This window comes from Dermochelys coriacea, chromosome 1 (assembly GCF_009764565.3).
Source record: "Dermochelys coriacea isolate rDerCor1 chromosome 1, rDerCor1.pri.v4, whole genome shotgun sequence".
Taxonomy (NCBI): domain Eukaryota; kingdom Metazoa; phylum Chordata; order Testudines; family Dermochelyidae; genus Dermochelys; species Dermochelys coriacea.
In genome coordinates, this window is record NC_050068.2 from 132,110,412 (window position 1) to 132,135,444 (window position 25,033).

Below are 25,033 nucleotides of genomic sequence, written 5' to 3' on the forward strand. Positions count from 1 at the left end.
CAGAACAGGTAATCATCAAGTGATCCATCCCGCGTTGTCCACTCCCAGCTTCTGGCAAACGGAGGCTAGGGACACTCAGAGCATGGGCTTGTAGCTCTGCCCATCCTGGCTAGTAGCCATTGATGGACCTAATCTCCATGAAGTTATCTAGTTCTTTTTTGAACCCTGTTATACTTTTGGCCTTCACAACATCCCCTGGCAAAGAGTTCCACAGGTAGACTGTGCATTTTGTGAATAAATACTTTTTATTTGTTTAAACCTGCTGCCTATTAATTTCCTTGGATGATGGTTAGTTCTTGTGTTATATAAAGGAGTAAATAACATTTCCTTATTCACTTTCTCCATACTGTTCATGATTTTATAAACCTCTGTCATATTCCCCCTTAGTTGTCTCTTTTCCAGGCTGAAAAGTCCCAGTCTTTTTAATCTGTCTTCATACAGAAACTGTTCCATACCCCTAATCATTTTGTTGCCCTTCTCTGTACCTTTTCCAATTCTAAAATACCTTTTTTGAGATGGGACAACCAGAATTGGATGCAATATTCAAGGGTGGGCATACCTTGGATATATATAGTGGCATTATGATATTTTCTGTCTTATTATCTATCCCTTTCCTAATGGTTCTTAACATTCTGTTGGCTTTTTTCACTGATGCTGCACACTGAGGGGATGTTTTCAGAAAACTATACACAATGACTTTAAGATCTCTATCCTGAGTGATAATAACTAATTTAGATCCCGTCACTTTGAATATATAGTTGGAATTATGTCTTCCAATGTGCATTCTGCATTTATACACATTGAATTTCATCTGCCATTTTGTTGCCCAGTCATCCAGTTTTGTGAGATCCCTTTGTAAGTCTTCCCAGTCTGCTTTGAACTTAACTATCTTGAGTAATTTGTATTGTCTGCAAATTTTTCAATCTCACTGCTTACCCTTTTTTTCCAGATCATTTATGCATATGTTGAACAGTATTGGTCCCAGTACAGACCCATAGTGGACACCACTATTTACTTCTCTCAATTCTGAAAAATGACTATTAATTTCCACTCTTAGTTTTCTAACTTTTAACCATGAGAGAATCTTCCATCTTATCGTAGGACTGCTTACTTTGCCAAAGAGCCTTTGGAGAGAAACCTTGTCAAAGGCTTTCTGAAAGTCTAAGTATACTATATCCCCTGGATTCCCCTTGTCCACATGTTTGTTGACTGTCTTCAAATAATTCTAATAGATTGGTGAGGCATGATTTTCCTTTACAAAAGCTGTGTTGACTGCCCCAACCAATCTTGTTCATATATGTGTCTGATAATTCTGTTTTTTAATATATTTTCAGCCAATTTTCCTGATAATGAAGTTAGACTTACAGGCCTGTAATTGCCGGGTTTGCCTCTGGAGCCTTCTTTAAAAATTGATGTCACATTAGCTATTATCCAGTCATCTTGTACAGAAGCTGATTTAAAAGATAGGTTACATACCACAGTTAGTAGTTCTGTTCTTTCATATTTGAGTTCCTTCAGAATTCTTGGATGACTCCCATCTGGTCCTGGTAACTTATTACTGTTTAACTTCTCAATTTGTTCCAAAACCTCCTCTAATGACACCTCAATCTGGGACAGTTCTTCAGATTTATCACCTAAAAAGAATGGCTCAGATGTGGGAATCTCCCTCACATCCTCTTCAGTGAAGACTAATGCAAAAAATTAATTTAGTTTCTTTGCAATGGTCTTATCTTCTCTGCTTCTTTAGCACCTTGATTGTCCAGTTGCCCCACTGATTGTTTAGCAGGTTTCCTGCTTCTGATGTACTTAAATATATTGCTGTTATTTTTTTAAGTCTTTGGCTAGTTGCTCTTCAAATTCTTTTTTGGGCTTCCTAATTATACTTGACTTGCCAAAGTTTATGCTTTCTATTTTCCTCAATAGCATTTGACTTCCAATTTTTAAAGGATGCCTGTTTGCCTCTAACTGCTTCTTTTACTTTGTTGTTTAGCCATGGTGGCACTTTTTTGGCCCTCTTACTATGTTTTTTAATTTGGGGTATACATTTAAGCTGAGCCTCTATTATGGCATTTTTTAAAGTGTCCATGCAGCATGCAGGCATTTCATTTTTGGGACTGCACCTTTTAATTTCTGTTTAACTAACTTCCTCATTTTTGTGTAGTCCCCTTTTCTGAAATTAAATGCTACTGTGGTGAGCTTCTTTGGTGTTCCCCTCTACCACAGGGATGTTGAATTTAATTATATTATCGTCACTATTACCCAGCAGTTCAGCTTGGACCAGATCCTGAGCTCCTCTTAGGACTAAATCAAGAATTGCCTTTCCTGTTGTGGGTTCCAGGACTAGCTGCTCCAAGAAACAATCATTTATGGTATCAAGAAACTTTATCTCGGCATCCCATCCTGAGGTGACATGTACCCAGTCAATAAGGGGATAGTTGAATGCCACTCCTATTATTGAGTTTTTTATTTTTATAGCCTCTCTAATCTCCCTGAGCATTTCAGTCACCATCACTATCCTGGTCAGGTGGTCGATAGTATATCCCTACTGCTATATTCTTATTATTCAAGCATGAATTTTCTATCCATAGAGATTCTATGGTACAATTACAGATCTATTGTTGACAGTGAAGGAGCTATATTTTGTTTGCTGTACTGCTTTGGTTTGCTGCATCACACAGATGTCTTTAAACTTCAAAGTCTTTATATCTTTAGTCATTTAACTTCAGGTTTCATTTAATGTTTTCCTCAGAAAAATCTCTTCTCCTATATTTTTTATGGGAGTGTGGTTCCACCCTCCCCCCCCACCAACTGGTTTGTGCACTATGGGAGCACTGATATTCAGTTCCTTATAGCACTTGCTTCATCCTTAGTGATCTTGCCTTATATTGCTGCCGTATTCTTCTTCCCTTGCTCCTTCCACTTACCCTGTGTGTGAGCCTCAAAAAGTGCTCTGAATGTAGTACTAAAATGTCTCCCTTAGCCAGGGAGGAAGAGGGAATCATATCTCTCTCTTAGCTATGTTCTGTTTCTAGATCCCCTTCCTGTAATTTCTGTCTATAGTGGATAAATCTGTCCGTTGATTGGTATGTCCTGCACTATGCCTGGTTGGGCTGCAGAATCTGTTTCCAGAAATCACTACAAGCCATTAGGTCACAGGATGGATGTCTGAAAACACCACTTTCTTAATCCAGCACAAATATTGCTTCCAAGGGCTAAAAGGGGAAGCTTGGAATATACCAGATTAAGATGTCTCAGATGGTCAGTGAAGCTCCAATGAGAGAGCTGGGTTTAATAAGGGCAAAGTGATAACTACAGGTGACTGTGAAGCTTTAGCAACTTTATTTATTTATATTATCATAGCACCTAGGAATCCCAGTCAGGACCAGAACCTCATTGTGCTAGGGACTGTACAAACACAGAACAAAAAGACAGTCCCTGCCCCAAGGAGCCTATAATCTAAGACAAGAGATAACAGATGGATACAGACGGGAGTACAGGAAAAACAAGGAGGCAATATTGGTCAGCATGATAGGCTTTTGGTTCACTATATCAGCAGCCTAATCATTGTCAATCTTTTGTGTAGGCCTCACAGCAAAATAGAATTTTAACCTGGATGTTGAAGGAGGATAATGAGTTAGTTTTGCAGATGCATATGGGGAACACATATGAGGGGCAGCATGGGAGAAAGCACTAAGATGCTTGTTAGACAATTAAAGTGGGTGATGGAGGCTGGCATCATGGGCCGATCAGAGGCAGGAATTGACTTTTCAATACTGAGAGATGATCAGTAGGGTGGGATTAGGTTGTGAAGAGCCTTGAATGTGAAGAAAAGTAGCTTATATTTGATACAATAGAGAAAAGGAAGCCAGTGAAGGGATGCAAATTGGGGTTTATGTGGTCAAAACAATGGGCTATGAAAATTATCTTTGCAACAGCATTCTGAATGGATAGCAGCCAGGCAAGATTTGTTGGTCAATGTCAGAGAAAAGGATGTTTGCAGTAATTCAGTTTGCCAGAAGCTGGGAATGGGAGACAGGGGATGGATCACTTGATGATTACCGGTTCTGTTCCTTCCCTCTGGGGCACCTGGCATTGGCCACTGTTGAAAGACAGGATACTGAACTAGATGGACCTTTGGTCTGACCCAGTATGGCTGTTCTTATGAGATGTGGGATGATGAAAGCCTGGTCAGGAGTTTTAGCTGTGTGGATGGATAGAGAAGGTTATATCTGCAATACTGCCTGGATATGAAGACCTAGAGATAGGTCTGAATCAAAGGTGACACCCAGGTAACATTTAGAATATTGATGGCCCAAGATACAGGTGCTGACTTTTGTTTTTGCTGGTGGGTGCTTTTGAAGAGGAGTATATGTGTTTATGGGAGGGTCTCTGCCAGTTTTGAGAGGAGGCTATTTTCAGCATATCTATACACTTCTTTTCTATTCTAGTTATTGAATATGTGCCTATCATTGGTATCTTAGTTGGAGGGGCCTCAAGGGAGGGGGCAGAGAGGAGTGAGCAGCAGGCAAGGGGGTCCTTGGGAAAGGGGGCGGAGAGGAGCAGGTGGAGGGTGCCTCAGCAGAGGGTACCTTGGGGGAAGAGGCGGAACAGAGATGCAGCCTCGAGGGAAGAGGCGCAGTAGGGGCAGGGCCTTGGGGGAAGGAGGTTGAGTGGGGGCAGGGCCACAATCCAGGCACCGGTGGGCCCCCCACACTTCTAGGGAGCTTCCAGCATTTCTGCCCAGCCTCCCCAAATGCAAGAGTCACGTGCCACCTATGACTCATAGGTGCTGAGCACCTACTTTTTTTTTTGTTTGTTTGTTTGGATAGGTGCTTAAGCCCCAGAGCATCCATGGAGTCGGTGCCTATGGACCAAGAGAGCAGTGCTTGAGTCAGGTTCAGAGGATAAGATGCAGCTTTATGCCACATATAGTATCAACTTGTGGACTCATTTGATTCTGTCCTTTAGTGAGTCCTGTCCCAATAGCATCAGCACCAATGGACCATGCCTGTAGGTTTCAGGACACAGCAGTACTTATTGTACAGCTTGAACTTGTTTCATCACTTCACTTTCACAACACTTACTATACATACACAGCAACTCACTGATCAAATCACAGTTCTGGTACTAAACTCAGTGCAATTGACAGCACGTGTTCTTCAGCACCAGTGAACATCAGAACATCAGACCAATGATCCATCTAGCCCAGTATCCTGTCTTCCGACTGTGGCCTTATAGTATTGGCCTTCACAACATCCCTTGGAAATTACTTCCGCAGGTGGACTGTGCATTGTGTGAAGAAGTATTTCCTTTTATTTGCTTTAAACCTCCTGCCTATTAATTTTATCGGGTGACCCTTGGTTCTTTTGTTATGTTAAGAAGTAAATAATACTTCCTTATTCACTTTCTCCACTCTATTCATGATTTTATAGACCTCTATCATATTGCCCGAGTCTCTTTTCCAAGCTGAAAAGTCTGAATATCTTTACTCTCTCCTCGTATTGATACTGTTCCATACCCTTAATCATTTTCTGTTGCTCTTCTCTTTACCTTTTCCAATGCTAAAATACCTTTTTTGAGATGGGACAACGAGAATTGCATGCAATATTCAAGGGTGGGAGTACCATGGATTTATATAGTGGCATTATGATATTTTCTGTCTTATTATCTATCCCTTTCCTAATGGTTCTTAACATTCTGTTGGCTTTTTTCACTGATGCTGTTTATTGAACGGATGTTTTCAGAGAACTATACACAATGACTCCAAGATCTCTTTCCTAAGTGATAACAGCTAATTTAGATCCCATCATTTTGTATATATAGTTGGGATTATGTTTTCCAATGTGTATTACTTTGCATTTATCAACACTGAATTTCATCTGCCACTTTGTTGCCTAGTCACCCTGTTTTGTGAGATCCCTTTGTAACTCTTCACAGTCTACTTTGGACTTAACTATCTTGAGTAATTTTGTATCATGTGCAATTTTTGCCATCCTCTTTCCAGTTCTTTTCTGAATATGTTGACCAGCACTGGTCCCAGTACAGCTCTCTGGGGATACCACTATTTACCTCTCTCCATTCTGAAAACTAACCATTTATTCTTCCCTTTGTTTCCTATGTTTTAACTAGTTTACTGATGCATGCGATGGCCTTCCCTCTTATCTCACAACTTCTTTCTTTGCTTAAGAGCCTTTGGTGAGGGACCTTGTCAAAGACTTTCTGAAAATCTGTGTCTGTATATCCAGTCTTGATGTACTCATTAATGTTTCAAGGCACTCTAAGACAAGTGGATTGGATGTCTACTCTGGCACAGCTAGTATGTCTACCATTTGTGTCAAATTATTGCTCTGATCCAGACTTATGGGGACGGTGAAGGCTTCTATATGGATACAAGAAAGACAAGTGTACTTTTTCAATGTTCAGTGCCTCAGTGGGAAATGAAGGAGAAACCCTGTGATTCTGCCCCCTCCCCAGTTTACAGTTTTGATATCAACCTTCTTCCTGTCTATTAAAAATAGTTTAGGCTGTCTTGTTTAATACAGAGACCACTAAGACAGAGATAATGGAGTCTTTTGCTGTCCCCTCCAATGCATAGGGTGGTATTGCCTATCCACCTTATCGTGGGCTGGTTGGTGACAGGAGTGAAGGAAACCCCATACCAACCTGAATTATCCAAAGTCATGAAACACAAAATAATCAGGCAATCAAGGCAGAAATGACAATAAGGAAAACTAGCCACTTTAATGGAATGGTGACTTCAGAATTGTGAGCCAAGGTGCCAAGATGCTCTTTAACTTTGGTTTGTTTATAGCTCTGCTCTCAGTCAATTGATTAATAGACTGGTTACATAGTCTCATAAAGGAGAAAAGGGTCACACATTACATTCCCATTTCACAAGCATATCTGCAATTTACAAATATAAAATTCAGAAAACTTAACAAACTAACCCAGTGTTGATTCCCCATGGGAACTTAATACTAGTGTGGTCATTAGCAACTTCAAATGACTGATTTCTCAGCCATGGGCATTTAAATATAATACAAGTTTAACAGTCCCTAGTTTCCCTTAGTTTTCAGAAAATGAAAATGCCCCAAGAATATTTTGAACAATTTTTCCCAAGAAATAAATGATAAACTCTACTAGTACCAATGCATATTTCATCTTCTTCCCACAGGAAATGAGTCTATCAGGTTACATCTGAAAATGATGAAGTGGAGTGAGGAACTCAAGAAATCACATTCCAGAGTATGCTGTGTCTACCTGATATTTTAAAATGTTTCAGTCAACCCTTTTTTGTAAGCACTTCCTTCAATATTGGGGTACTGTAAGTAGTTTAATTTCTTGTACATAACACACATACTACTGTATGTGAGGAAGTGAATACCTTAGGTTATTTTGCCTTCAAAAATCACTTTGCAAATAGATCAGGGATTGTGATAACCAGTGGATTGTGATACTTAAGAGTTCTAAAATTGCTTTTTCTACTGTTTATACATGAAAAGAATATTAATGTAGGAAGAAGTAACTAGATATTCATCTATAGAATGATGAGGTAAAATGAGATGAATATCATAATGACTGCCATCATAACCTGAAGAAAAACTCTGTGTAGCTTGAAAGATTATCTCTTTCACCAACAAAAATTGGGCGAATAAAAGATATTATCTTGTCTCTCTCATATCCTGGGACCAACGCCACTTCAATAACACTGTATATCATAAGTCAAGATTACACAAGCAATCTTAGCTTTGGAATTTTTAAACATTTGAATACACCAGGTAGGGAATTTTCCATCAAAATGATTTTTCAACTGAAAATGCAGTTTTCCACAGGAAAATTTAAATTTTTCTGAATTTTTTTGATTTTTCTATCAGGAAAACCTAAACAAAACATTTTGTTTCAGGTTGATTCCATGCAAATTGGAATATTTGGGTTTTTTTTGAACTGACCTGTGTGAACTGATCTTAATTCTGAATCATTTCAATATTAAATTACATTTTCTTATCGTTTCACATTGCCTTATGGAAGCTGTAATTCAGGCTCCCCTTTTTCTCCTATTGGCTGAGCTCCCTGGAGGACATCATCTCCCTTCTGACCAAGCTGTGTGGTGCATCCTAGGAGCCACATGACTGCAGGTGCATTGTAGGAAATGTAACTGGCTCTGGGAGCCTAATCCATAGGGGAGAATGGTGGCATTCAAATCCTGAACTACAACTTTTACGAATCAGCATGACACCATGAGGAAATTAAGTTTTAATGTTGAACTAATTCTAAATGATTGGGGATGTCTCTGGTTAGAAGCTCAGCTATTACAGTAATGATAATGGTATATAAATCTAGACTGATGGCTGTGTATGTACTACATGCACTCCAATCCATATATGCTTGTGTATATATGTTGGTGTTTTTCAGCGAACCTGCAATTGTCTGCATGGCTGATAGTGCACCTGACAGAGCTGTGACAGAAGTTGAAAATCTCCAGGTTGTGAAATCCCTGGTCATCACTTCTCACATTCAACTACTTGGCTTTGTTTTGAGTGTTTTAGGCTGGATTCTGTGTGTTATTTCAATAGGACTTATACAATGGAGAGTGTGGCATGTGGACAACACCACCATCATTTCCTCTGGCATCATCTGGATCGGAATCTGGGATGTTTGCTTTACTCTTAACCCTGAAATTGCCAATGGCTCTTCCTTAATGCTCTGTCAAAGATTCACTACTCAGAACACCTTTATCCCCTCAGAAATTTTTATTGCCCAAGACCTTCTGATGTTAGCGATTATCATGGAAACAGTAGCTATAGGTTCCACCCTCTTTACTTTGTGGAATGTTTATAAGAAAGAGCTTAAGAAACAATATATCTTAGTCTTTGTTCTAACTGCGGGGCTCTTGAACATCACGTCAAGTGTTTTTATCTTAATTCCAGTAAGCTGGAATTTACATTCCATAATGAAAAATCATAGTATTGCCTTCCCTCCTTCTTACCACTTGCCTTCCACTCCAAAGTCTCAGAAAGTTGGAGCTGCTATTCCTGTGGGGCTTATATCTGTCCTCCTGCTGCTGTTGAGTGGGTTCTTACTGCTCTGTGACAGGTCTCCTAAACTAATCTGCAAGGTGCATCCTAAAAAGAAAAAAACAGATCAGGTAGCACAAAGCCAGAGGCAAACATGCCAGTCCAAACATCCTTCTGCCAGATCAAACCAAACTTATCCACACTGTGGATCTTCCTTGGAAATTGACCTGTGGGGCCCACAGAGACCTTTTGGCACGGACACCTGCTCGGGGGCCCATTCACATAGAGACCCCACACTAATGAAGAATCAGGTACCTGGAGAAGAACTGACAACCTCCTTTCAAATCCCAGTTGGACCTTTTCCATACCGACCATCCAAATGCGTAACGCCTGACTCTAATATTTTAGTAATTGGTGAAGAGCTTCCTTATTTTTAGTTTGATTAACTTCCTCCAATTCCAATTCTTACAGAGGCAAGGAAAGGTTGAGTATCAGGACAACAGGTATCAGACGTGAGGGGTCCCTCCCACTTGACAGGGACTTGGTTGGGGACCCATAAGTTACATCATACAAAAACCTAGGTCCAAACCTGTTCAATGTTCCCCCTAAAAGCTCTCATTGATGTCTGTTGGGGCCCCATATGGTGAATAACTCCCAAGAGAGATCTGCACTGCAGATAAGTGCAAATCTGACAGCAGGATTTTATCTTTAGGGGTAGGCCAAGTTCTGTTTCCACTTACACAGGTAAAGCTCCTGTGTAACTGGGAGTAGAATTTAGCCTTTTGTGTCCTTGGTGAGCTCTTGGATCCTATTGCCACTTACAATTATATTAACCAAATATATCAATCAAATATATTAATATATTATGGTAACTTGAACTCATTGAATACTAATAAAACACATAAAGGGGTATAGTCCTCTGAGGTGCTGTATGCCCTCAGCTCCCTTGAAATTAATGGAGTTGGAGGCATTCAGCACCTCTCAGGAGGTGTTTAGCATTTTATAATATTGTGTCTTTGAATATAAAATGATTATTCCTATTAATTGGCAAACATTTGGAAAGGTTTATCACTGAGGCAAATAGTTGTTTCACTCTATAACTGCTGATTACTATCGTCTGTTACCTTCTGTGTCAACTGTATTCTTTTATTAAAATTTTAAAAATAGGAGTGTGTATCTTTCTTTAATAAGGATCAGTTCCTGTGACTTTCCTTTTATTATTAACCTGGCATGGTCTCACTATCTGTGAGGCCAAAGCTTCTTAGAGGGCTAAATCCTTACATGTTTATTTCCATCTGTCAGCCTGTGTGTGTCCTAGAAGAGAATTTTTTCATCTTTCCTTTTGGCAGCAGATCCATGCTTAAACTCTGTCAGTGCTTATATGTCATTCAAATTGTAAAAGACTCACTGTGCCACACAGTGGGCTAGGTTGTGATGGCCCTGCATGGATCTGAAAAGGGACTAGGTGAGAGAATGCAAGGAACCTTACAAAATAATGAGAGGAGCTTACTGTAGATACCTAGATACATACCCTTACTTACTTTCTTTGCACTCAAGCTCAGGGTTCAGCCACAATCCCAAACTCTGTCCCCCTTGAGCACAAGGACTTGCAGTCCAGCTCTGTAGCAGGAAAGCTGAGAAAGATACCAACATCATCATTGAACTGACATCAGGATGCAGTGCATGCTTCCCTTAGAAGAGGGAAATTCTCCCACTCCAGCATGCGCTTCCTCAGAGCCACTGGAAGGATTCTGATGGATCATCATAATCCCTTCAGAAATGCTGCTGCTGTAGAGCTCCTGGCCCTATTCCTTATCCCCACTGTGATCTTGGGTTAAAATCCCACCATATAGTCCTCTATGCAGGGAATAAGTGGCTTTTTTTCATGTGTTTGTGTGTGAAATTCACAAAACTGAGACTGAACATCAAAGTTTTCAGAACAATTACAGCAGGGTACTGGAGAGATCACGAATGCATGGTAAAACTGACTAGTGTCTAGAGATGGAATACTGAACACAAACAAATATATATTATGTTTCCTAACAGAATAGATAGAGTCTGCTATGAGAGAGAAAGCAAAGAAAGACCATCCATTGTTGTATGCAGTGTTGCTGTAGCTATGTTGGTCCTAGGATATTAGAGACACAAGCTGGGGGAGGTAACATCTTTGAGAGAGACAAGCTTTCGAGCTTGCACAGAACTGAAGAAGAGCTCTGTGTAAGCTCAGAAATTTGTCTCTCTCACCAATAGAAGTTGGTCTAATAAAAGATATTACCCCACCCACCTTGTCTCACTAAGAAAGATCATTTCAGTTCAGGACTGACAGAATCTGAAATAAAGGAGGTCATCCATAAGGTGAGTCAGGGAGACTTCTGTGGTTGTGAAGCTAGACAAAATAAGAGAGGTCATACTTAAAATCTAAGTTTTTACAAATATTCACTGACACCAAGAAATTAAGAATGAACACACAAAATGCACTGCTGATGTGGGATCTACCAGTTTTGTGTTATGCTACTGAAGAACCAGAAGAGGGAGTGAAAGGTAAACAACAAACTACTGGTAGATGTAAATGTTAGAGAAAGGAAGAACTAAACATTATTACATTTGCTGAATAATAGGAATATTAATGCCACACAGTAATATGTGGCTGAAGAATATTTGATATGTCTACCCACGCCAACTCCATTACCAGATGGCAATCCTCTGCTAAATCCTATTCAAAATATGGCCAAGATGACCCCATCCATACCTTCCACATGCTATAAAGACAGGGGGCAAAGCTCTTTCAAAACTAGGAGCCTGAACTCAGTCTTCTAAATCCATATTTAGGTATGTAAATAAAGAGTTTGATTTTCAACAGTGCTGTGCTCCCACCAGGTGCTGCTGAGATCAAAGAAGTGCCTCCATGGCACAATCCCCCCTCATTCTCTAGACCTTGTAGAGCATGGTCCACATGGGGGAAAACTGTGAAGTCGCGCGGATGGAGGAAGCTGACCGGAGGAGGGGGCAGGGGGACACACACATCATCCCCTCATTGCCCTTGCAAAATGTGCGTGAGCACGGTGATGAATTTAATGTACATAGAAAAGATACTAATAATATAATATAATGCACAGTAGATTCTAGTGCAGAGGTGTGCAAACTACAGCCTGCGGGCCACATCCAGCCCGGGGGACCCTCTTGCCTGGCCCCTGAGCTCCTGGCCTGGGAGGCTAGCCCTGGCCCCACCCCTGCTGTTCACTCTCCCCTGCAGCCTCAGCTCACTGTGCTGCCGGTGCAATGCTCTGGGTGGCGGGGCTTCAGAGTCCGACCTGACCAGGAGTTCTGTGCTCCGCGGTGCGTGGCTGGCTCCAGCCAGACGGCGCGGCTGCCTGTCCTGGTGCAGCCACACCGCCAGCCACTGGTGCTCCAGGCAGCACGTAAGGGGACAGGGAGGGTGGGGGTGGAGGGTTGGATAGAGGGCAGGGGAGTTCGAGGGGTGGTCAGGGGCCAGGGGTGTGGATGGGGTTTGGACGGTCAGAGGGTGGGAAATGGGGGGGTTGAATGGGAGCAGGGGGCCTGGGGGGGCAGTCAGGAATGAGAGGAGGGGTTGGATGGGGCAGCAGGGGGCAGTTAGGGGTAGGGGTTCCAGAGGGCAGTCAGGGGACAGGGAGAAGGGGTGGTTGAATGGGGCAGGGGTTCCAGGGGGGCAGTCAGGAAGGGGAGGGATTGGATGGGGCAGTGGGGAGCAGTTGGGGTGGGGGTTCTGGGGGCAGTGAGGAATGAGAGGGGTTGGATGGGGTGGCGGGGGGCAGTTAGGGATGGGGGGTCTGGGGCGGTCAGGGGACCGAGAGGGGAGCGTGTGTGGATGGGGCAGGAGTCCCTTCCGGGGGGGCCATCAGGGAACAGGGAGGGTTGGATGGGGCAGGAGTCCCTCCCTGGGGGGCCATCAGGGGGCGAGAAGCAGGGGGGGTTGGATAGGGGCTGGGGGATGTGCCACACCTGTGCCTCCCCAAACAGCCAGCCTTCCCTAACTGGCTCTCCATACAATTTCGGAAACCCGATGCGGCCCTCAGGTCAAAAAGTTTGCCCACCCCTGTTCTCGTGACTTTGATGTTTCATATGATAACTTTTTTTTCTAAAAAATTATTTATTTTCTCACACGAGCAATATTGTTTTCTTTGGACACAGACATACTGCAGAAGAATAATTTATTATTCAGGTAGTTCAAAAAGTGCTTCTCAAGCAAACAGGCTCACCATCAGGATTTACAAGATCTGGGACAAAAACTCTTTCAATTTTTTACCTACTCCTCCATCTGTCCTACTTTATTATTCTTAAAGTAAACAAAAAATTCCAAGTATATGTACAGCCAGCATTTACAAATAAATCAATTATAAACCCTCCACAGGCCTCAATTGTACAGGATTGAAACCTTAAAGATTGTTCAATTGTATAATTTTGTCCATCTAATACACTTTTAGCCCTTCTAGAATTCCTGCTCTGTCCTTTAATATGGGATGCTATATGAGTGTATCAAAAGTTGTAGAAAAGTATTATATTGTTATTTGAAAAAAAGTATGTATGTGATCATGTAACTAAAGAGTGTATCATAATGTACATGCCCAAGTGGGCGGAGTTAAGGTTACATATTCACTTGCCAACTTCAGACTTTTGCATATTTCACTTTGGAATCTTAAGTCAAGAATGTCCCATGAAAGTATTGACTGATGAGAAGAGCAGTGCAGGGCCATGGCCCTGCACCCTCTTTGCTCATTAGCTTGGTCTTGGGTCCTTCCTGAACATAGCACTGCTCCAGTAAATTATGGTGCCATAATAAAGTACTCTGTCTACTGTGTCCTGAGCTGAGAAAATCAAACTCAGTTCATTTCAGTGATGCCATTACAAGGGAGATGTTTATCTTACTGTGTTATTTTCATATTCCTAGACTGTAATATTGTGGTGAAGATGGTTTAACTCTATTGAATAAATTTTTCTTTGTCAATTTTAATGACAAAAAGTAGTTCTTTGTCCTCTAGTTTTCTTGGTTTTCTGTGGTAGGACAATTTTCCCTCCCTGCTACCTTCCTTTAATTTTCCTAATGCTTCAGCATTGTTCTGGCTCTCTTAGTCCATGGTTCCTACATTCTGATGGCTCAGGTAAGCAGATGTTACAAAGAAAGATGTCCTGCATCACGTGACAATGTTCTAAGAACTTTCTGAGTTGTGTGTGTTATAGAATAGTCAAAGCAGCCAATCAGGAACAGTGACCGTGGAAACACAACATTTCTGGGATGGTGATGAGAATGTTTAGTTTCAGTTTTAAAGCCAACAGTTTGGGGGAGTCTTTTCCATTGTTCTGAAAACGCAGGAGCACACTGCAGGTGGAGAATTTCTGAGAGAAATTTCTTCTTAATAATGCTTATTCTTTAGGAATGACTTCTGGTTCAGCCACACATACTGTCAGGAAGAACCCTGATCAGGTGGGAACTGTTAGACTTTTAAATGTTACTACTTTTCTTTAATCTGTAAATACCTTATTATTTTAGCATATTGCTTACTAGTAATAGGTGTTAAGTACATTTAAACCTGTAGTAGCTGGTCAATACATGAATGGAGTCACAGAGCGTAGAATATGTCTGTGCTAGAAATGCTACAGTAGCATAGCTACAGTGCTGTAGTGTGAACACATACTACAGTGACAGAAGGGGTTCTTCCATCATTGTGTAAATCCACCTTTCCCAGAGGTGGTATCTAGGTTGACAGAAGAATTCTTCCATAGACCTAGCACTGTCTACCCTGGGGTTTAGGTGTGAATTTTTCACACCCCTGAGCCATGAAGCTAGGTTGACCTAAGTTTTAGATGTAAGACCAGTCCTTAAATACTAATGAGATAGGGACCATAAAAATATCACAGTCAGATAATAAATCATTCTGGTTTCTACCATCTATTTATGTGATACATAAACCTATGTAACTTAAAGTAGATTTGAGCGAGTTGGGAGAGCAGGGTGGCTCTGCATGGTACATGGTGGCTGCACAATTGTTTGGGCTGCGATGATCAAAGGGGCTACTAAAGGGGGCATGTCACAAAAGGTCATAATGCTGGTGTAATGCAAGACTCAAGACACATAATTAGAGTGGCAGAAGACAAAAGCTTTCCCTAACCAAGTAAGACTGAAACTGAAAAGTCAGATATGCTACACTGGAGTTACCTGAGTTCCATAAATAGTATTGCTCATAAATCCGCTTTCTAAAGAAGATCTATATTTACAAATTTATTTAAAAATTCACTTTCAAAACTACAGACTAGTAAATAATAACAAAATTTATAGCAATAGACTCATTTGAAAGTGGACTTTTTTAATCGTTTGTTTTGCCAATTTCACAGTGTGCTATATTGTATTTAATACAAAAAAGTAGGACTTTTTTCCTACTGGTTCAAAAAATATAATAATGATATATAGTACAAGTGAAAGCGTTATTGATGTTCTCATTAGTGTAAAAGAAATACAGGTTGTGAAGAAAAATAATTTAACTGAATAATCTCATGGTAGTGTGCAAGACACTATACGTAAATTCTCATAGCAAGATGAGAACTATCGGCCAGATTCTGCGCTCAGATTATGCACAGTGCAGCTGAGAGAGCCGTCTTGTCAAGGAACCTATTATGACTCTCTGATATTCTGCCTGGCTCCATCCTAATCCAATACAGAGTAGAGCAGCCAGAGTGCTACTCTAATTTATGCCAGTCGGGAACAATTCCCAAGAAACTCTGCCAGCTGGGGATGAGCATGCTTTGGCCATGCTCCCTATCTACCTATCCCTGCCTTCTCTACTGCATAGGAGTTGGGAGAGGACAAGGGGAGAGAATTTCCCAAATGTCTTTGATATTGACATTTTATGGCACTTTTTTATGTATTAAATTTGTCTTCCTTTCTATTTATTGATATACATAAATTGACAGATTGGTCCTATATGAAAAATAATTGTTTGGGCCACACACAAAAATTCTTACTAAACAAGTATATATTTATATAGGTATAGATAAATAAATAAGAATATCTAACAGGATATACCAGTCTTTATTCCCAATTAGGATGTAATATCAGTGTGTTATTAACAGCTGTTAATTACTGATTTTTCTTTAATGTCTTTTTGAATAACATAGATGAAATAGCTTTTATTATATTATGAAGGGATTAGCATGTACTGGTAATACAGGGAAATTTATCAGAGTTAATTTGTCTAAGAAATAGTTGATTAAATACACATTATTAGTATTAATGGTCTTCCTACAGGTAAAGGGTTTCCCGTCAAGTTAGAATTTATATGAAGAACCAGAGCTAGGATCTGTAAAGATCATACTGCAGAATATTCTAAATCTGGGTGAGATCTGAAAATAATTTTGACACCATCTTTTCCCCAGTGCTTTCTTTGGTGAGTACTGTAACAAACTGGCCAGTGTCTACAAATATTATTGCTCTCTATTAGTTAGAATCAGCACTACTCTCCAGTATGTGTTATAGGCCTTTTACTGCTAACAGCTAGTGGATATTCTTCTTTGAGCAGAGGCAGCTATGCATTCTACTTAGGTATGTGCACATCCAGTACATTGGCACTGCAGAACTTTGCCTAGAACAGGGGTCGGCAACCTTCGGCCCGAAGCCCATCAGAGTAATCCGCTGGAGGGCCGTGAGACATTTTGTTTACGTTGACTGTCCACAGGCACGGCCCCCTGAAGCTCCCAGTGGCTGCGGTTTGCTGTTTCCGGCCAATGGGTAGCTGCGGGAAGCGGTGGCCAGGCACTGATGATGTCTTTCAGTCCCAGACTCTCCATGGTGTATTATGTGAACAGACGGGGAAGCACGCTCCAATGTGCTGTGTCAGGAGGCAATCAGGCTCTGGTAGTTTTGCATCAGGAAGAACATCACCCCAGTGGCCAAGCACTTACCAGGGATCCAGAATCACTTGGCAGATCCCCTCAGCAGTAATTTATCTCTGCATCATAAATAGTCCCTGAAGCCAGTATCCTGTGGTTCATTTTTGCAGGTTGGGATACTCAAACGATTGACCTGTTTTCTAGGAGGACAACAAGAAATACTGACTCTTTTTCTCCCAAGCCCAGGCTCCTTGACTGATGCTTTTCACCTGAGCTGGGAATCGTCACTCCTGTATGCTTTTCCTCCAATTCTGATCATTCCGCAAATCATTCTCAAGCTGAAATTGGACAGCGCTAAGATCATTCTCATTGCTCTAACATAGCTGAGATAACGTTGGTTCTCCAAACTCCTTGCATTATTATTGCAGCCTCCTATATACCTTTCTCTTCATCCTGATCTTTTTCTTACTCTTTTTTGGTTCTCTTACTATGTTTTTTAATTTGGGGTATACATTTAAGTTGAGCCTCTATTATGGTGTCTTTAAAAGTTTCCATGCATCTTGCAGGGATTTTACTTTTGGTGCTATACCTTTTAATTTCTGTTTAACTAACCTCCTCATTTTTGTGTAGTTCTCTTTTCTGAAATTAAATGTTAGTGTTGGGCCACTGTAGTGTTTTCCCCGCCACAGGGATGTTAAATTTAATTATATTATGGTCACTATTACCAAGCAGTCCAGCTATATTCACCTCTTGGACCAGATCCTGTGCTCCACTTAGGACTAAATCAAGTATTGTGTCTCCTCTTGTGGGTTCCAGGACTAATGCTCCAAAAGCAGTCATTTAAGGTGTCAAGAAACTTTATCTCTGCATCCCGTCCTGAGATAACATGTACCCAGTCAATGTGGGGATAGTTGATATCCCCCATTATTATTGAGTTTTTTTATTTTTATAGGTTTCAGAGTAGCAGCCATGTTAGTCTGTATTCGCAAAAAGAAAAGGAGTACTTGTGGCACCTTAAAGACTAATAAATTTATTTGAGCATAAGCTTTCGTGAGCTACAGCATCCGATGAAGTGAGCTGTAGCTCACGAAAGCTTATGCTCAAATAAATTTGTTAGTCTCTAAGGTGCCACAAGTACTCCTTTTCTTTTATTTTTATAGACTCTCTAATCTCCCTAAGCATTTAACAGTCACTATCATCATCCTGGTCACGTGGTCAGTAATATATCCCTACTGCTATATTCTTATTATTAGAGCATGGAATTACTTTCCATAGAGATTCTATGGTACAATTTGGTTCATTTAAGATTTTTACTTCATTTGATTCTATGCTTTCTTTCACATATAATGCCACTCCCCCACCAGCACAACCTGTTCTGTCCTTCCGATATATTTTGTACTCTAATATTACTGTGTCCCATTGATTATCCTCATCCCACCAAGTTTCTGTGATGCCTATTATATCAATATCCTCATTTAATATGAGGCATTCTAGTTCACCCATCTTATTATTTAGACTTCTAGCATTGGTATATAAGCACTTTAAAAACTTGTCACATTTTAGCTGTCTGCCATTACATAATGTAATTGAATGAGACTTTTTTTCATTTGCCTGTCTCTCATCACATCCTACCTGTATTTTATCATCTTCCATCCTCTCCTCCTTACTAGGACATAGAGAATCTCCCTAAGGGATGTTTCTGTCCGAACCACATGCTCCTCCGCACCTGTTGGCCTTCTCCCAGCCCTTAGTTTAAAAACTGCTCTACGACCTTTTAAAATTTAAGTGCCAGCAATCTGGTTCCATTTTGGTTTAGGTGGAGCCCATCCTTCCAGTATAGGCTCCCCCTTTCCCAAAAGTTTCCCCAGTTCCTAATAAATCAAAATCCCTCCTCCCTACACTATTGTCTCATCCACACATTGAGACCCTGCAGTTCTGCCTGTCTAACTGGCCCTGTGCATGGAACTGGAGGAATTTCAGAGAATGCTATCATAGAGGTCCTGGACTTCAATCTTTTACCTAGCAGTCTATATTTGGCCTCCAGGACCTCTCTTCTATCCTTCCCGATGTCGTTGGTATCTACATGTACCATGACCATCAGCTCCTCCCTAGCACTACACATAAGTTTATCTAGATGTCTCGAGACCTTCGCACCAGGCAGGCAAGTCACCATGCAGTTCTTCCAGTCACTGCAAACCCAGCTATCTATATTTCTAATGATTGAATCGCCCATTACTAATACCTGTCTCTTCCTAACAACAGGTGTTCCCTCCCCCAGAGAGTTATCCTCAGTGTGAGAGGATACCACAACATCATCTGGAAGGAGGGACCTAACTATGGGATCGTTTCCCTCTATTCCAGTTGGATATTCTCCTTCCCTGAGGCTTTCATCCTCCTCAACAGCACAGACACTGTCAGATCGGGGGTGGGACCGTTTGACTGTGTCCCGGAAAGTCTCATCTATGTACCTCTCTGTCTCCCTTAGTTCCTCCAGCTCAGCCACCCTGGTCTCCAAAGCCTGTACACGGTCTCTGAGGACCAGGAGCTCCTTGGACAGAATGCACACCTACACCACCTGCCTATAGGACCAGTAATCATACATGCTGCATTGGGTACAATAAGCTGGGTAGCCCCCATCTGTTGCTGGATGTCTGCCTGCATTCTCTTTTTACTTCTGCAGCTCGTTCCTTTGTTCTTGTTTTGTTTTTATCATGGGGTGTTTTTTGGCTTAAGTTTAAAGAAGATTAAGGAATGTTAAATGTATGTAGCCCCCCCTCTACCCTCCCCCCGACTCGCCCTGTAAACTCCCATGCAAAACTCGCCTGTTCTCTAGCTCCTCTGGTCCCTCAGGAGCAGGCTTTTTAAAGCCCTGACCTTCCTGAGTAGCCCCACCCCCTGGTTAAGGGTTGATGAGTGCTAAAGGGCTTAGGGATCAAAGCCTCATTCAGAAGCTTTCAGCTCTCAGGCTTGCCTAGCAGGCCATGAGAGCCCAGGTAATGTCAACAGCATTTCTAAGTGACATTCCTATATTGGATATTTGCCACTTGGCCATCTGTGCATACTTTTACAATCCAGTATTTCATTACTGCTGTATCCAGATCAGATGCAAACTTTGGGAAGGCAACCCTGCAGTCAATTCAAAGCCCCACCTCCTATGAATAGTGCTTGTGAGTCACATAAGTAGAATACATGGCTGCATCTTTTCAAAGATGCAGCCATGTCTGTAACTGTTTGTTCTTCGACATGTGATGTAGGGGACCCACCCTCCATCCCCTCTGCATTGGTGTATGTGTTCTGACGTTCATGTGAAGGAACTGAAGGGGTTGGGGTGACACTACCCGTATATGGCAAGGGGAGAGGCTAGGGCTTCAGGGCCGAAGTGCCCCCATATGGGCACTGCTAGTCAAAGTACTCTGGCTCTGGTGTGCTGGGTGTGCACACACCTAAGTAGAATACAGGGCTGCATCACATCTCAAAGAATAACAGTTACAGGTAGGTAACCATTTTTTCTCCTTTAGTTCATGTAGTAGGACTTATGCTCAGTCCTGCAGAATATTGAGGGCACTTCACATCTCAACAGGAGTGTTCAGTTAAGTATCTAGTGGAACCTTACAACAGGAAGTTATTAGTGCTTCTGGTACGTGGCATAGAGGCTATGAAGTTCACAAGTGGCTACCGTTTTGTTACAGGAATTTACTTTTCTGTAGAGAATAGGTAAAAAACATGTAAGGAAGAAATGTGTTTGCTGAGACATACGCTATGTTACTGTGCAAATAGAACACGGACTGGTAGATTGTGGAAAGATTTAAAAAAGATCTAAAACTATTTTCACATATCAAGTAGATTAGGGAATAGCAATTAGATACTGATCACTAGGAAATATTTACTGAAGTTTAAAAATCCAAACATACCCCTTTTGTGAATCTGCTGTGTAATTTATCATTTAAATGTGAATCACTAATCAAAAACTTATAAAGCAGCCCAGCCCCAGAGAGCTGCTGCTCAAACAGATAAAAATCAGTATATTTATTACATAATATATTGTGTGAAAATCAAATACATTCATTAAAATGGGGAAAGACCAAAACAACAAGGGCCAATTCTCATCATACAGAAAAAGCTCTGAGAAGTAGAGCTTTTAGGCATATTTTAAAAGTTGATGAGCTGACGTGGGTAAGCCTGCGGGAGGTGAGGCAATTTCTACACCTAGGGGTCACCACAGTAATAGTTCTGGTTAACAATGAATATAAGCTGTGATAATGGAACCCTTAAATGACAGATGGTGTCAGGGCAAAGATACTTTCCAGGATGAGGGTCAGAGAGACAGCATGATCATAGCCACATACCTCAATTAAGGGCTTAAAATCCTTAAAAACACTGAGGAGGTAAGAAATAGGATTGCACAGTGGATTGATAGTAAGCTACTGTGTTTTTCATTTCAAGGACACATGTTCAGATTCAACCCAAGTCAGCAGTAATTAAACGTTAGTCTGGGCTGTCTGGTGATCTTGAAATAGTGGTCTATGTTCTATTCCTTGATGTCCCTATTATAAAACCCACCATTTCAGTGGGTATTAATTGGACCCTTGCTGGCATTCTGAGAAGAGAGGCCAAGCATTCAAAGTATATAGATATTGAGATTTCTCATTCCTTTGTGCGGATCATTTAGCTCAGGACCAAAGTACAATGATGAGGTAGTGTGTAGTATTACTGAAATGCTGGTACCTTCTATGAACAAACATGACTTTAGTCAACAGGACTGCCAATCTGGCACCTTTCTAAGGGCTTGTCTACATTACCCGCTGGATTGACGGGCAGCGATTGATCCAGCGGGGGTCGATTTATCGCGTTTAATAAAGACGTAATAAATCGACCGCCAAGCGCTCTCCCATCGACTCCGGTACTCCACCGGAGCGAGAAGTGGAAGCGGAGTCGACGGGGGAGCGTCAGCCGTCGACTTACCACAGTGAAGACACCGCGGTAAGTAGATCCAAGTTTGTCAACTTCAGCTACGTCACGATCCCCGCCCTCTCCAGTGTAGACCAGGCCTGAGACACTCAATTTCCCCGCCCTCTCCAGTGTAGACCAGGCCTGAGACACTCAATTTCCCCGCCCTCTCCAGCGTAGACCAGGCCTGAGACACTCAATTATTTCAAAAAAAAAAATTAAGAACAACAGAACACAGAACATATGGAACTTTCTGATACGGAATGTAATTTTGCAGCTGAAAATTGTTGCTTAATCAGAGAATGCCTATACTATGGGGGTTGCTGGAGTGGAAACCTTACTCACATTAGGAAGCCTCTGTTTCACTCGTTCATAACTTTCTGAAAATATATTCCTTGTTTCAAGGCTTGATATAAGCTCCAAAATGATTTCTTGGAGGGTGGGAAGGAGGATATTGGAAGAAAATCAGTTTTTGAGAGGAAAAATATATATATTTTTCGCAACTGCTTGTAGGAATATAGCATATATGAAAGATGACTGTGAAGCTCTCCAGAGCTACCCAGGGATGGGAAGGCCCCTCACCATCATCTGCCTTGTCTGGGCATGCTGCAGATCAGCTTCCTGAATCCACCAGCCTCTGGCAGCACAAGTACTACCTTTCAGGCCTCTGCAGACGTCATTCTCTCTGCATAGGCAGTCATAGGCACACACCAAACCCCCAATCCGCAGAGCGTGCCCTACAGTGTCCAGCCCCTCTTACACTGAAGACATCCAGAATTATCAGGCCTGCTATTCCCAAAAGAACAGAACACACCAGCTTGTAAAATTCAGCTTGGAATGTTGATAGCCTGTTGTAAATGAGATAATACTTGATATACATGTCAACAGAGAGGGGAATAAACATCTCTTGTCTGGCAGAAAACCTATTTTTCATCTTTGCAGGTGAGCACTACCTTACAGACTTGAAGAACATATTTCAGTACACATACGTAACTCCTTACTTAGTATTTGTACACACATTTCACAGGGATATCAATGACCAGGGTGACACCAGCTTTTATTTGAAATGTCACATGATATTCTTTGGTGAACCAGAACATACATACCAGAATCAGGAGATTCCCATAGACTCTCTGCTTTGTCAGTTGACATTAACATATTCTTGGGTCACAATGAGAATAAATTATGTCATATGAAATACTGAGTTCAAGAAGCAATGAGGATAACATCCTGAGGAAAGAGATGAAACTTCTATTCTTTGTTCATGAAGTTCAAATACAGGCCTTATCCTGCAAATGAATAAGCATAGGGTTGCATATATGAACAGCTCCATTGGTATAAATGAATAAAGTAATGGACATGTGTATGTAAAACTCATCAGTGTGAGATTTTTCCTCACTATAAGAAAATGTAATGTAATCATAATTAATAATTATATATTGGGTTTCTTTGAACATTAACAGTACAATAATAATTAATAATAATAATATAATTAATAATAAATATATTGGGTTTCTTTTCAGTGCTCCTGTGATTATCTTCTTGGCTAATTTGCTTGCATGAGGACTGATGAAGATCTTGAGGCAACGTCCTCTCTATTTAAAAGAGTTACCCTCCAACTAGTTGGCGTTTCTTTGGGCTCTCTCGGCTGGATTTTATCCTGTATTACAACAAGGCATGCAGAGTGGAGGCTGTGGCTTGTGAATAATACCACCATCTTCTCCTCTGGTATTGCCCGTGTGGGAATCTGGAAAATCTGCTTTCCCCCAAACTTAAAAATCTCCAGTGATTATGATATAGTGTGCTGTCACGAATTCAATTTCAATGAAAACTTTTTCCCTGTGGAAATGTTTCTTGCTCAGATCCTCCTGCTTATTGCTACTTTCTTCGGAGGATTAGGAATATTTTTCACTTTCTTATCACCATGGCACTTTTATATGGGAACAATGTGCAAAACTCAGGCTATTTGCTTGTTTCTAGCTGGAGGGATCTTATATATAATTGCAGGTCTTTGTGTCTTAGTCCCAGTAAGCTGGAATTTCTATTCAGTAGCAAACAATAGCAGCATCCCCTTTCCTCCTTCTTTCCACCTGCCCTCTGGCCCAGTAGCACAGATAATTGGGATTGCTATTCCTATGGGGATCTCATCTGGCCTCATGTTGCTCATAAGTGGGCTCTTTTCTCTCTGTATCAGATCTCCTGTGACATCGATTAGGGTAAACCCTATGAACCCAAGATCTTAACTATCAGCTTAAAAAGACACAAAACAGTCCAGAAAGTGTTTTCCAGAAACTCTTTGGATTTGAATCAGACAAAGTAAATAATAAAGTTGATAAATAAAATTGAGGGTTAGTTCTTACAAAAATAAAACCATGTAGCTTCATGTGTCTGTAAGAGAAACAGGACCCAGAGTAGCTTACTTGAAGCAACTTTTGGGTTTCTCTTTTAAAGATTGCATGGTCCCCCCCCCCCGAGTTATGGCCAGTGAGTTTTTCTGCTTTCTCTAGGCTTTTTTTTTTTTCTTGGACCATGCCGTGTCCCCCACAACCAGTGTGATGATACATACACTGCCACCATGCCCAGCACGATGACTGAGATGGAAACCTCTCCTCAATGCGCAGCATGATGATGAAAACCCCGTGCCTCCACCCACCATGATGCCACAAAGATGCAAATGCTGTCCTTATGCCCAGTGTGCTGCCTCAAACCCCTCCCCCAGGGCCAGCATAATGCTGCAAACCCTATCTCCACTCACAGCATGATGATTAAAGACACAAACCGCACCCTCCAGCATGATGACACAAACCACACCTCCATGCCCCATGTGATGACATAAAAACACAATCCCCCACACAAACACCTAGCTTAGTGACCTAAAGATACAACCTACTCCTCCACAACCCGCATGACAACACAAACCCTGCCCCTTGCTGCTCTCTAACCCTGTCCCCTGTGGTTTTGGGTGGCTTTTTTAGACTAATCATGCTTGTTTTGTTGACATTTCCTGGCAATCCACAATACACAGGGGGAGAGTCTCAACCTGGACAAGCACCATGTGGGACCCTGAGAGAAGCCTAGAAGGGCCTTATCAATCTGGTGCTAGTTAAAGAGGTTTGGGGCTGTAAGCAAAGAAACTATGTCCTGTTGTTTGGTTCCTCCTGTGTTCAGGGAAACAGGCTTTTATATATCAGAGGGGTAGCCGTGTTAGTGAG

General features: G+C 41.4%; 2 protein-coding genes across 2 annotated transcripts; both read left to right on the top strand.

The window, feature by feature from the left end:
- The first annotated feature begins 8,431 nt into the window (after window positions 1-8,431).
- On the top strand, window positions 8,432-9,451 carry LOC122458158 (claudin-34-like). Its single transcript, XM_043505450.1, has one exon. The coding sequence runs from the start codon at window positions 8,432-8,434 to the stop codon at window positions 9,449-9,451; it is 1,020 nt and encodes a 339-aa protein (XP_043361385.1).
- Window positions 9,452-23,380: 13,929 nt separating this feature from the next.
- On the top strand, window positions 23,381-24,064 carry LOC119852156 (claudin-34-like). Its single transcript, XM_038393197.1, has one exon. The coding sequence runs from the start codon at window positions 23,381-23,383 to the stop codon at window positions 24,062-24,064; it is 684 nt and encodes a 227-aa protein (XP_038249125.1).
- The last annotated feature ends 969 nt before the right edge of the window (window positions 24,065-25,033 follow it).